General features: G+C 42.9%; 1 protein-coding gene across 2 annotated transcripts in view; it reads left to right on the top strand.

The window, feature by feature from the left end:
• The window catches only part of lhfpl2a (LHFPL tetraspan subfamily member 2a), a 38503-nt gene extending 24053 nt beyond the window's left edge, over positions 1-14450 (top strand). The window contains exons 2-4 of one of the 2 annotated variants that reach the window (XR_014031992.1): positions 1704-2278; positions 13056-13688; positions 14360-14449. Coding sequence is in view for 1 of the 2 variants with exons in the window: in XM_081391363.1 (XP_081247489.1) it covers positions 1861-2278; positions 13056-13312 (675 nt within the window). In the remaining variant the exon portion in view is untranslated. Of the gene's footprint in view, positions 1-1703; positions 2279-13055 lie in introns of both variants that reach the window. The other variant, XM_081391363.1, reaches the window with a different exon arrangement.
• The last annotated feature ends 357 nt before the right edge of the window (positions 14451-14807 follow it).

Below are 14807 nucleotides of genomic sequence, written 5' to 3' on the forward strand. Positions count from 1 at the left end.
GTGTGTGTGTGTGTGTGTGTGTGTGTGTGTGTGTGGTGTTGTGTTGCTGTCAGGACTCATGGCTGTGTGTGTGTGTGGTGTTGTGGTCTTGTGTTGCTGTCGGGACTCATGGCTGTGTGTGTGTGTGGTGTTGTGGTCTTGTGTTGCTGTCGGGACTCATGGCTGTGTGTGTGTGTGTGTGTGTGTGTGTGTGTGTGTGTGTGTGTGTGGTGTTGTGGTCTTGTGTTGCTGTCGGGACTCATGGCTGTGTGTGTGTGTGTGTGTGTGTGTGTGTGTGTGTGTGTGTGGTGTTGTGGTCTTGTGTTGCTGTCGGGACTCATGGCTGTTAGGGTTAGAGCGACAGACTGAAGTTTGATCTCTTTATAGAGACTCTTGTCAGATTATTGCTGAAGTGAAAGAGGTTTGAAAAAGTAAACTTAAATGGTTAGTTCACCCAAAAATGAAAGTTCTGTCAGTAATTACTCACCCTCATGTTGCTCCAACCCCGTAAGACTTTCGTTCATCTTCGGAACACAAATTAAGATATTTATGATGAAATCTGAGAGCTGTCTCACTCCTCCATAGGCTTCTAAGGGACTGAAACTTGCTGGCCCAGAAAATGTATTAAAGACATCGTTAATATAGTCCAAGTGACTCCAGGGCTCAATCTTAAGTTTATCAAGCGACGAGAATACTTTTTGTGCGCAAAAACAAACAAAAATAACGACTCTATTCCACTTTTCATTTCCTTCTCTCTGGGCCTCGAGTCTTTTCACGTAGTGTTTTTGCGCAGCGCGCCTGTGTTGCACGTCACCACGCATCACACACATGACCAGCGTCGGCCAATAGTGAGCCTACGTGGTGACGTGTAACACAGACGCGCTGCGCAAAAACACTACGTAAACTAACTCGAGGCCCAGAGAGAAGGAAATGAAAAGTGGAATAAAGTCGTTATTTTTGTTTGTTTTTGCGCACAAAAAGTATTCTCGTCGCTTTATAAACTTAAGATTGAGCCACTGGTGCACTTGGACTATATTAACGATGTCTTTAATACATTTTCTGGGCCAGCAAGTTATAGTGTCCATAAGCCTGTGGAGGAGTGAGACAGCTCTCAGATTTCATCAAAAATATCTTCATTTGTGTTCCGAAGATGAACGAAAGTCTTACGGGGTTGGAGCAACATGAGGGTGAGTAATTACTGACAGAACTTTCATTTTTGGGTGAAATAACCCTTTAAAAAAAGTAACAGAATTTTACGTGTATTATGAAAAATGCACAAAAATACTATTTTAAAGTATATGAAATATATATATTTTCAAAAACATGTTTTTACTCTAAAACTGTGAGAAAATGAAAGCCATAAATCTAAACGAGTTGTGTTCATAATGTGAGGCTGATATGTGATAAATGATCTCTCAGTGAGATGTTGTTCGGCTGCAGTTCCAAACGCTTCCACTAGAGGAACTTCCTCTCATTCATTTCCAATGCGCTTGTTTCTGATCTCGAGAAACACAAGTGTGACTATTGTTTACTGGACCATTAAACCTGTTGAATCTTGTCCATAATTTTTATGTGTGTGTTCACACAGCAAGTGCCAAAACCTTTACCAAGTTTCGTACCATTCCAGTGAAGACATAAAAATAAAATAAAAAAATGTTCCGACTGAAGAACACAAATCAAACGTGTGTGTAACTGCTATGTTCATGTTTCCTCTCCTCCTGCAGTTGTTTGTGAGACGATGCTTAAACCCCCGCACTAAGATGTAGAATCCTCTCGAGGACGAGTAAGAAGAAGAAGAGAGACAGAGCGAGCGAAGAGAACGAGAGCCTTTCACCCGTCAGGAACCCCACGCTGACCTTTGACCTCATCCGCCAGCGCACCATGTGTCACGTGATCGTGACGTGCCGCTCGATGCTGTGGACGCTGCTGAGCATCGTAGCGGCGTTCAGCGAGCTCATCGCGTTCATGAGCACCGATTGGCTGGTGGGGTTCCCGCGCGCGCCGGACGCCGTGTTCTCGGGTGTCCACGGGCCGACGGGCGAGGCGTACCGGCCTACGCTGGGCATCTACGGGCGCTGCCTACGCCTGCCTCACCTGCGCCGCGGCGTTCTGTGCGGCCCGTACGCCGTCAGCTTCTCGGAGATCGCCAGCGGGTTCTGGAAGGCCTCCGCCATCTTCCTAGCGGCAGGAATCCTGATGCTGTGCGCCGTGGCCTTCATATCCGTCTTCACCATGTGCTTCCAGAGCATCATGAAGAAGAGCATCTTCAACGTGTGCGGACTCCTGCAGGCCATCGCCGGTGAGACACACACACACACACAAACACACACACACACACACACACACACACACATGCACACACACTCACACACACGCACTCTCACACACGCACACACGCATATACAGACACTGCGTGTGTGTGTCTTTGTCAGTGTGGGTCTTTGTCAGTGTGTGTGTGTGTGTCAGTGTGTGTGTGTGTGTGTGTGTGTGTCTGGAACAGGTCACATGGGATGATGAGGTCACTTCATCTGTTTTCCAGATGATTCTGCTGATGTGTGAGTCAGTCTGACCTCTGACCCTGAGCAGACTGAGGGCTGATGGGTAATTCAGTATGATGACATCATGTCGCTGATGCTGGGCGTGGAGCGATTCTGAGAAGTTTGTTTTAATTCTTGAAAGATTCCTCAGAGTTTCTCAGAGCCTTCCCGCAGAGCAGCTTGTGTGACGAGTTCACTTCACTAGACTTCACTAGAGTTTACTTCACTAGACTTCACTAGAGTTCACTTCACTAGACTTCACTAGAGTTCACTTCACTAGACTTCACTAGAGTTCACTTCACTAGAGTTCACTTCACTAGAGTTCACTAGACTTCACTAGAGTTCACTTCACTAGACTTCACTAGACTTCACTAGTTCACTTCATTAGACTTCACTAGACTTCACTAGACTTCACTAGAGTTCACTTCACTAGACTTCACTAGACTTCACTTCACTAGATTTCACTAGAGTTCACTAGTTCACTTGACTTCACTAGAGTTCACTTCACTAGACTTCACTAGAGTTCATTTCACTAGAGTTCACTAGAGTTCACTTCACTAGAGTTCACTTCACTAGACTTCACTAGAGTTCACTTCACTAGAGTTCACTTCACTAGAGTTCACTTCACTAGAGTTCACTTCACTAGAGTTCACTAGTTCACTTCACTAGACTTCACTAGAGTTCACTTCACTAGAGTTCACTAGAGTTCACTTCACTAGAGTTCACTAGAGTTCACTTCACTAGAGTTCACTAGAGTTCACTTGAGTTCACTTCACTAGAGTTCACTTCACTAGAGTTCACTTCACTAGAGTTCACTTCACTAGACTTCACTTCACTAGAGTTCACTAAAGTTCACTTCACTAAAGTTCACTTCACTAGAGTTCACTTCACTAGACTTCACTAGACTTCACTAGACTTCACTAGACTTCACTAGTTCACTTCACTAGTTCACTAGACTTCACTAGAGTTCACTTCACTAGACTTCATTAGACTTCACTAGAGTTCACTAGAGTTCACTTCACTAGAGTTCACTTCACTAGACTTCACTAGAGTTCACTAGAGTTCACTAGAGTTCACTAGAGTTCACTTCACTAGACTTCACTTCACTAGAGTTCACTAGAGTTCACTTCACTAGACTTCACTAGAGTTCACTTCACTAGAGTTCACTTCACTAGAGTTCACTAGAGTTCACTAGAGTTCACTTCACTAGACTTCACTAGAGTTCACTTCACTAGACTTCACTAGACTTCACTTCACTAGATTTCACTAGAGTTCACTAGTTCACTTGACTTCACTAGAGTTCACTTCACTAGACTTCACTAGAGTTCATTTCACTAGAGTTCATTTCACTAGAGTTCACTTCACTAGAGTTCACTTCACTAGACTTCACTAGAGTTCACTTCACTAGAGTTCACTTCACTAGAGTTCACTAGAGTTCACTTCACTAGAGTTCACTAGAGTTCACTTGAGTTCACTTCACTAGAGTTCACTTCACTAGAGTTCACTAGAGTTCACTTGAGTTCACTTCACTAGAGTTCACTTCACTAGAGTTCACTTCACTAGAGTTCACTTCACTAGACTTCACTTCACTAGAGTTCACTAAAGTTCACTTCACTAAAGTTCACTTCACTAGAGTTCACTTCACTAGACTTCACTAGACTTCACTAGTTCACTTCACTAGTTCACTAGACTTCACTAGAGTTCACTTCACTAGACTTCATTAGACTTCACTAGAGTTCACTAGAGTTCACTTCACTAGAGTTCACTTCACTAGACTTCACTAGACTTCACTTCACTAGATTTCACTTCACTAGACTTCACTAGAGTTCACTTCACTAGAGTTCACTTCACTAGAGTTCACTTCACTAGAGTTCACTAGAGTTCACTTCACTAGAGTTCACTAGAGTTCATTTCACTAGAGTTCACTAGAGTTCACTTCACTAGAGTTCACTTCACTAGACTTCACTAGAGTTCACTTCACTAGAGTTCACTTCACTAGAGTTCACTAGAGTTCACTTCACTAGAGTTCACTAGAGTTCACTTGAGTTCACTTCACTAGAGTTCACTTCACTAGAGTTCACTAGAGTTCACTTGAGTTCACTTCACTAGAGTTCACTTCACTAGAGTTCACTTCACTAGACTTCACTTCACTAGAGTTCACTAAAGTTCACTTCACTAAAGTTCACTTCACTAGAGTTCACTTCACTAGACTTCACTAGACTTCACTAGACTTCACTAGACTTCACTAGACTTCACTAGTTCACTTCACTAGTTCACTAGACTTCACTAGAGTTCACTTCACTAGACTTCATTAGACTTCACTAGAGTTCACTAGAGTTCACTTCACTAGAGTTCACTTCACTAGACTTAACTAGACTTCACTAGAGTTCACTTCACTAGTTCACTAGAGTTCACTTCACTAGACTTCACTTCACTAGAGTTCACTTCACTAGAGTTCACTAGAGTTCACTTCACTAGACTTCACTAGAGTTCACTTCACTAGAGTTCACTTCACTAGAGTTCACTAGAGTTCACTTCACTAGAGTTCACTTCACTAGAGTTCACTTCACTAGAGTTCACTTCACTAGAGTTCACTTCACTAGAGTTCACTAGAGTTCACTTCACTAGACTTCACTAGAGTTCATTTCACTAGAGTTCACTAGAGTTCACTTCACTAGAGTTCACTAGTTCACTTCACTAGACTTCACTAGAGTTCACTTCACTAGAGTTCACTAGAGATCACTTCACTAGAGTTCACTAGTTCACTTCACTAGACTTCACTAGAGTTCACTTCACTAGAGTTCACTAGAGTTCACTTCACTAGAGTTCACTAGAGTTCACTTCACTAGAGTTCACTTCACTAGACTTCACTTCACTAGAGTTCACTTCACTAGACTTCACTTCACTAGAGTTCACTAAAGTTCACTTCACTAAAGTTCACTTCACTAGAGTTCACTTCACTAGACTTCACTAGACTTCACTAGACTTCACTAGACTTCACTAGTTCACTTCACTAGTTCACTAGACTTCACTAGAGTTCACTTCACTAGACTTCATTAGACTTCACTAGAGTTCACTAGAGTTCACTTCACTAGAGTTCACTTCACTAGACTTCACTAGACTTCACTAGAGTTCACTTCACTAGTTCACTAGAGTTCACTTCACTAGACTTCACTTCACTAGAGTTCACTTCACTAGAGTTCACTAGAGTTCACTTCACTAGACTTCACTAGAGTTCACTTCACTAGAGTTCACTTCACTAGAGTTCACTAGAGTTCACTTCACTAGACTTCACTAGACTTCACTAGTTCACTTCACTAGTTCACTAGACTTCACTAGATTTCACTTCACTAGATTTCACTTCACTAGACTTCATTAGACTTCACTAGAGTTCACTAGAGTTCACTTCACTAGAGTTCACTTCACTAGAGTTCACTTCACTAGAGTTCACTTCACTAGAGTTCACTAGAGTTCACTTCACTAGACTTCACTAGAGTTCATTTCACTAGAGTTCACTAGAGTTCACTTCACTAGAGTTCACTAGTTCACTTCACTAGACTTCACTAGAGTTCACTTCACTAGAGTTCACTAGAGATCACTTCACTAGAGTTCACTAGTTCACTTCACTAGACTTCACTAGAGTTCACTTCACTAGAGTTCACTAGAGTTCACTTCACTAGAGTTCACTAGAGTTCACTTCACTAGAGTTCACTTCACTAGAGTTCACTTCACTAGAGTTCACTTCACTAGACTTCACTTCACTAGAGTTCACTTCACTAGAGTTCACTAGAGTTCACTTCACTAGACTTCACTAGAGTTCACTTCACTAGAGTTCACTTCACTAGAGTTCACTAGAGTTCACTTCACTAGAGTTCACTTCACTAGAGTTCACTTCACTAGAGTTCACTTCACTAGAGTTCACTAGAGTTCACTTCACTAGACTTCACTAGAGTTCATTTCACTAGAGTTCACTAGAGTTCACTTCACTAGAGTTCACTAGTTCACTTCACTAGACTTCACTAGAGTTCACTTCACTAGAGTTCACTAGAGATCACTTCACTAGAGTTCACTAGTTCACTTCACTAGACTTCACTAGAGTTCACTTCACTAGAGTTCACTAGAGTTCACTTCACTAGAGTTCACTAGAGTTCACTTCACTAGAGTTCACTTCACTAGAGTTCACTTCACTAGACTTCACTTCACTAGAGTTCACTTCACTAGACTTCACTTCACTAGAGTTCACTAAAGTTCACTTCACTAAAGTTCACTTCACTAGAGTTCACTTCACTAGACTTCACTAGACTTCACTAGACTTCACTAGACTTCACTAGTTCACTTCACTAGTTCACTAGACTTCACTAGAGTTCACTTCACTAGACTTCATTAGACTTCACTAGAGTTCACTAGAGTTCACTTCACTAGAGTTCACTTCACTAGACTTCACTAGACTTCACTAGAGTTCACTTCACTAGTTCACTAGAGTTCACTTCACTAGACTTCACTTCACTAGAGTTCACTTCACTAGAGTTCACTAGAGTTCACTTCACTAGACTTCACTAGAGTTCACTTCACTAGAGTTCACTTCACTAGAGTTCACTAGAGTTCACTTCACTAGACTTCACTAGACTTCACTAGTTCACTTCACTAGTTCACTAGACTTCACTAGATTTCACTTCACTAGATTTCACTTCACTAGACTTCATTAGACTTCACTAGAGTTCACTAGAGTTCACTTCACTAGAGTTCACTTCACTAGACTTCACTAGACTTCACTTCACTAGACTTCACTAGACTTCACTAGAGTTCACTTCACTAGTTCACTAGAGTTCACTTCACTAGACTTCACTTCACTAGAGTTCACTAGAGTTCACTTCACTAGACTTCACTAGAGTTCACTTCACTAGAGTTCACTAGAGTTCACTTCACTAGACTTCACTAGAGTTCACTTCACTAGAGTTCACTTCACTAGAGTTCACTAGAGTTCACTTCACTAGAGTTCACTTCACTAGAGTTCACTTCACTAGTTCACTAGACTTCACTAGACTTCACTAGACTTCACTTCACTAGACTTCACTAGAGTTCACTTCACTAGAGTTCACTTCACTAGAGTTCACTTCACTAGTTCACTAGACTTCACTAGACTTCACTTCACTAGACTTCACTAGAGTTCACTTCACTAGAGTTCACTTCACTAGTTCACTAGACTTCACTAGACTTCACTAGACTTCACTTCACTAGACTTCACTAGAGTTCACTTCACTAGTTCACTAGACTTCACTAGACTTCACTAGACTTCACTTCACTAGACTTCACTAGAGTTCACTTCACTAGAGTTCACTTCACTAGAGTTCACTTCACTAGAGTTCACTTCACTAGAGTTCACTTCACTAGAGTTCACTTCACTAGAGTTTACTTCACTAGAGTTCACTTCACTAGAGTTCACTTCACTAGAGTTCACTTCACTAGTTCACTAGACTTCACTTCACTAGTTCACTAGACTTCACTTCACTAGACTTCACTAGAGTTCACTTCACTAGACTTCATTAGACTTCACTAGAGTTCACTTCACTAGACTTCATTAGACTTCACTAGAGTTCACTTCACTAGAGTTCACTAGAGTTCACTTCACGAGCTGGACCTTAAAACGATTATAATTTCAGGCCTGATAGCGCTCCGGATTTCCGGCGTACAGACGTGTCTGTGAAAAAAAAAAAAATCAGTTTAGCGTTCGCGTGATCTGACAATTATCCCAAGATCTGAGAGGCGCTTTCACTGAACCACACCAGTAAGCCTACTTCAGCCAATCGGTAATAGGGTAGGGGCTGGTCTTGGGTTTTGGCCAATCAGATTGATACAGTAGTCACTCCACGTGCGAATTTGTTTGTTTTTCCCATACACTACGATTGTGTTTCCCTCACTGGCAGCGCGAAACGTAGCCAAAGTCATGGAGTGCAACTTTATGAAGCCAGGGGAAGACGTCAAACTTGTCGATAAAGGTTATAAAGAATAAATGGTCTTGGATAGAGGTGGTGGGTAGAGACGAAGTTTCTGCACTTTGTGCGCAAGGAAAATATTATATGAAACTAGCGGGAAAAAAGTGCTGCCATGGCGCGAGTTAGACCCTAGTCATCAAGCAGCTGTAGCTCGTGGCCTGATTTGAGGTCGCTCGCCAACAGTCACATATCGCGTCTTTTGCGCGCTCAAGTTCATTCAAATGTAGGCGCGCGGTAAGCGCACTCATAATTGAAGCGACGCGCTCGTTTTTTTCCAGGCGTTTTTCAGTGGTGGAAATCCATTAGCCACTAAAACTTTTTTGTCATTGTGGAGAGCGCAGGGCATGGTTGCATAGCAGGGGAAAATCGGACCTAATTTTACTATTAATAATAAAAGATAAGCTAAAGTGCATTGTAAATGTCAGTAATTTATCTTTTTTTGACTAAATAAAATAAAAATCATTTAAAGTCTGAAATATGTGAGGTTTATCTTTTTATAAACTTTTTTGTCAAAACTTTATTTGAACTTGTACATGTTAGTATATAACATGTTGCAAGACACTTTTAAAATCTGACTATCATTAATGGTAGGCTATTATTTTAATGTTTATGTAAACAAAAAGTGCATATTGATGCTTATTTTATTTGTTATTTGCTGGTTTTCGACATAAAACTTGGTGAATTGTGTAGTATTAGTACTTTTTGAACAGGATTCTGTGATAACCGTGATCATTTTTCTCAATATAATCATGAAATGAAATGTTCATGCCATTTCATCTCTAGTTATGATCAACTAAAATCAACTAATCATGTGTTTTTTACAGTATAATATGCAAAGTACAATTTTCTATAAAAAAATTATATCTGATTCTGTTCTTTTCTCTGACACGCGTTGTTGGGTGTGGAAGGTTACTAATGTGATTGCTTTATTATGACCGCCGCTAGCGTAGCTATAGCGAAAGCGGTCATATAGGGATTGTCAAAGTTTTTTTTTTTTTTTTTTTTTTTCACCTTACTGAATTTTTCGTCAACGATACCAGGGACACCGAAGCACCGGGGAACATGAAATTTGGTGGGCATATAGCCCCACTACACTTCTACGGAAAAATTTCGTTTGGTCCCCGGGGGCCACTCCCCCCCCCGCGCTGGGCCCCCCCAAACCCAAAAAAATGAATTTTTTCCTAAATAACTACCTGAACCGTGGCACCGAGGATGAAGAAATTTTTATGGTATGTTGGTCTACTAGACTTTTACGGAAAAATTTTGTTTGGTCCCCGGGGGCCACTTCCCCCCCCGTGCTGGGGCCCCCGTAAATTTTTCGTCAACGATACCAGGGACACCGAAGCACCGGGGAACATGAAATTTGGTGGGCATATAGCCCCACTAGACTTCTAAGAAAAAATTTCGTTTGGTCCCCGGGGGCCACTCCCCCCCCGCGCTGGGCCCCCCCAAACCCAAAAAAATGCAGTTTTTCCTAAATAACTACCTGAACCGTGGCACCGAGGATGAAGAAATTTTTATGGTATGTTGGTCTACTAGACTTTTACGGAAAAATTTCGTTTGGTCCCCGGGGGCCACTTCCCCCCCCGCGCTGGGGCCCCCGTACCAAAAAAATGCAGTTTTTCCTAAATAACTACCTGAACCGTGGCACCGAGGATGAAGAAATTTTTATGGTATGTTGGTCTACTAGACTTTTACGGAAAAATTTTGTTTGGTCCCCGGGGGCCACTTCCCCCCCCTGCGCTGGGGCCCCCGTAAATTTTTCGTCAACGATACCAGGGACACCGAAACACCGGGGAACATGAAATTTGGTGGGCATGTAGCCCCACTAGACTTCTACGGAAAAATTTCGTTTGGTCCCCGGGGGCCACCCCCCCCCCCCAAACCCAAAAAATGCAGTTTTTCCTAAATAACTACCTGAACCGTGGCACCGAGGATGAAGAAATTTTTATGGTATGTTGCTCTTAAGGGCCCACATCAACCTAGCCCATAATCACTCATTTGTGATTTGCGCCCCTCACATAAAAAATGAAAATGCAATATTATTCTGCTTTTATCGCCCCTATCTTCAGTGGAGATGTTCAGAACTGCACCATATTTCATGTGTATGATTAACTTGACATCCTCTGGGGGTATCCTCTGCTAAATTTTGTAGAATTTCATCCATGGGGGGGTATAAAATAAATTCATTTATGTGCACATTTAGTGACTGTACACTCATCGGCCTGTAGATGGTGCTGTTGAGCGAAGGGTTGCTGGTTTAGGATGATACTGTCACACACACACATGCAGGAATACAAACAAACGCAAGCATGCACACACACTGACATCCACACGCACAGACACACACCCATACACACACATACAAATCCACATGCACAGACACACACACACACAAACACACACGCGCACACATGTACGCACACATACATACACGCACAGACACACACACACACACACACACACAGACACACACATACACAAACATACACACACACACACACACACACACACACACACACTCAGACAGACATGCACATACTATTACTTTTTTTAGGTATATACATAAACACACAATACAGCCAAATTACTCCACGTCATTTATTTTTGTGGAAAGCCAGTACAGGCCTGAGCGGCGGTCATATTTTGTACCGCGATGCGGTACATCTAGTCTGTAAATTAAATTAATGCTTTTTCAATTACTGAATTCATTGAAATAAAATGAATTCTTTGATTTGAATATTTTTTAGCAATACGTCATGTAGGTCTTAAATTTCAATCTTTATGGTCTTAAAAGGTCTTAAATTTGACTTACTGAAACCTGCTACTATAATATAGGCTTGTATTGGGTTTGTTCATCTCATGTCTGAATGATGTCCATTTATATCCACAAAAGTCACCAGAATCTATCATTTAAGGGACTATTTATCAACATGTTCTCCAAGGGGAGCACACCCGCTTGACAATTATGTTGATCAGGGCTTATCTCCCGGCTTATCTCCCAGGGAAAAAAGCTCAGGCTCAGGAGTTTTTTCTACTATCACCCCAGTAATTTTTTAATGTATGTACATTTAACACTATATTTCTATTATATTACACATGATGTAGTTTCTAATACGGCGGCTGTGACAGTGAAGTCTTCTTTCTCTCTTCTGACCGCCATTATCAATATCTACTTATTTTTAACTCTTTGTGAAAGTTGTAAAGCGCTGTTGTGCCGTTTTCTGTTGCTGTCTGAGTAAATGAAACCACAAAAATATATTTCACATTCACTGCTATAGAAGTTTACCCAACTATGACGACTTCCACTTCTGGGAAACCCGTCACGTCACGTGATCTGTTCGTATTCTGTATGTCTGGTGCTCAAGCCTGGTGACGAAAGTTAATATATGCAAAATAAAATGATATATTTAAATAAGTATTTTAAATACAAATTATAGTCCCTCAAAGTATTTCATTACAAATTACATTTCATTTATTTTTGTTGAGGAAAATAGAAATTACAAAATACGCAAAAGTAATTAAATTCGTATTTCAAATACATGTAATTAAAATACTGCCCATCTGTGTGTGTGTGTAAGTGTGTGATGGTCAGGTGTGTGTGTGTGTGTGTGTGTGTGTGTGTGTGTGTGTGTGTGTGTGTGTGTGTGTGTGATAGTCAGGTGTGTGTGTGTGTATTTGCAGCTTTGAGACCTTCAGACCCTCAACAACATGTGGAAAGAATTTATGACCTACTTTCATTTCCTCATATTATACTAAACACCACACACACACTGAACACACACTCACACACACATCAGAACATCAGACCTGCACACACACACACACACACACACACACACACACATACATCAGACCTGCACGCACACACACACACACACACACTGATGTTCTGATGTGTGTGTGTGTGTGTGTGTGTGTGTGTGTGTGTGTGTGTGTGTGTGTGCAGGTCTGATGTTCTGATGTGTGTGTGTGTGTGTGTGTGTGTGTGTGTGTGTGTGTGTGCAGGTCTGATGTTCTGATGTGTGTGTGTGCAGGTCTGATGTTCTGACGTGTGTGTTCAGTGTGTGTGTGTGTGTGTGTGTGTGTGTGCAGGTCTGATGTTCTGATGTGTGTGTGTGCAGGTCTGATGTTCTGATGTGTGTCTGTGTGTGTGTGTGTGTGTGTGTGTGTGTGTGTGTGTGTGTGTGTGTGTGTGTGTGTGTGTGTGCAGGTCTGATGTTCTGATGTGTGTGTGTGCAGGTCTGATGTTCTGATGTGTGTGTGTGTGTGTGTGTGTGTGTGTGTGCAGGTCTGATATTCTGATGTGTGTGTTCTGTGTGTGTGTGTGTGTGTGTGTGTGTGTGTGTGTGCAGGTCTGATGTTCTGATGTGTGTGTGCAGGTCTGATGTTCTGATGTGTGTGTGCAGGTCTGATGTTCTGATGTGTGTGTGTGCAGGTCTGATGTTCTGATGTGTGTGTGCAGGTCTGATGTTCTGATGTGTGTGTGCAGGTCTGATGTTCTGATGTGTGTGTGCAGGTCTGATGTTCTGATGTGTGTGTGCAGGTCTGCTCCTGATGCTGGGTCTGCTGCTGTACCCCGCGGGCTGGGGTTCTGCTAAGGTGCAGCTGTACTGCGGGCCGGACGCGTCCCCCTATCAGCTGGGCTTGTGTTCTGTGGGCTGGGCGTTCTACACGGCGCTGGGCGGCACCGGCCTCAGCTTCCTGTGCGCCGTGTTCTCCGCGCAGGCCGAGGTCGCCACGTCCAGCGACAAGGTGCAGGAGGAGATCGAGGAGGGCAAGAGCCTGATCTGCCTGCTGTAGGACCCTTCCCAGAAGCCCCTGTGACACGCCCCCTTCCCAGAAGCCCCTGTGACACGCCCCCTTCCCAGAAGCCCCTGTGACAGGCCCCCTGCCCAGAAGCCCCTGTGACACGCCCCCTTCCCAGAAGCCCCTGCTCCACTTTCTGTGTGTGTCTCGCATCGGATGATCTGATGTGTGTTCGTCTGGTGTACATATGCTGTATATAATGTAAATATCATTCTGAAGGATTGTGGGAAACCACTGCGCTCGATCTCGCTTCTCCAGTGCCAAACCCACACACACCTGAGATCGACCTGCTCCACAGAACCGTTTTCTGACCGCTGTGTGTGTGTGTGTGTGTGTGTGTGTGTGTGTGTCTGTCTCTGTGTGTGTCTCTGTGGCCCCGTCCACACTACTGCGTTTAAGTTTAAAAACGGAGACCTTTTGCTACGTTTGCACCTCCCGTCCACACTAAAACGGCAAAAACGGAGACCCAAAACGGAGAAGTTTAGAAACGCTGCCGACCCGTTTTTCGTTTTGAATCTCCGGAGGGCGTTTTAGTGTGGACGGGTCAAAACGGAGGAGTTTAGAAACGATGACGCAGAGGCTCACGCTCGGCTCTATGATTGGGTGTCATCAGTCATGGAGTACACAGGTAATATTCAGTAAACTTCACCCGCTGGAACAGTTTCTTACAGTAATAAACTGCCGCGGCTCGCGCGGTAAACGCGTGCATATGTTAGAAATAGAACCGACGCCTATTTTTCATGCGACACGTGTTGGAAGCGTTTCCAGGCAAAATAGAATAGGAAAATATGTAATTTTGACACAAATACATATTAATAAATGACATTTTGATGTTTGAAAGCATTTTTTTACAGTCTATGTCTGAAAGTCTCTAGGTTTACACCGGCACGCGCATGCCCAGTGTTAGTGAATGGTCACGTGATCCGCGTTTTCAGTCGTTTTAATGTGGACGGAGATCAATTCTAATACGCAGCTAAAACGCTGGTGTGGACGGAGATCGTATTCGTTTTAATTCTCCGTTTCTAAACTAAAACGCAGTAGTGTGGACGGGGCCTGTGTGTGTGTGTGTGTGTGTGTGTGTGTGTGTGTGTGTGTTCACCTTCATCTCTGCCAAATAAAGAAGCCATAACTAAAACACGAGCTTCTGTCTGTTTTTCTCTTGAACTTCCTGCAAAACACTCTGGAGGTCAGTGACCCCTGCAGCACTGGGGTGTGTGTGTGAGCGTGTGTGTGAGCGTGTGTGTGTGTGTGTGGACCAGTTTGAGTTTTAGACCATCGGAATGAAGACAAAGAGAATAAAGTGCCGTTTGACACACGGAACAGTGCTGGAGAATCACATGATCAACACACTCACTCACTGAACACACACTTACACACTCACTCACACACACACTGAACACACACACAGACTCACTGAACACACATAAACGCACACAGACTCACTGAACACACACATAAACACACACACACACACACACACACACACACA

The sequence above is a fragment of the Scardinius erythrophthalmus genome (genome assembly GCF_964197995.2).
Source record: "Scardinius erythrophthalmus genome assembly, chromosome: 17".
Classification (NCBI taxonomy): Eukaryota; Metazoa; Chordata; class Actinopteri; order Cypriniformes; family Leuciscidae; genus Scardinius; species Scardinius erythrophthalmus.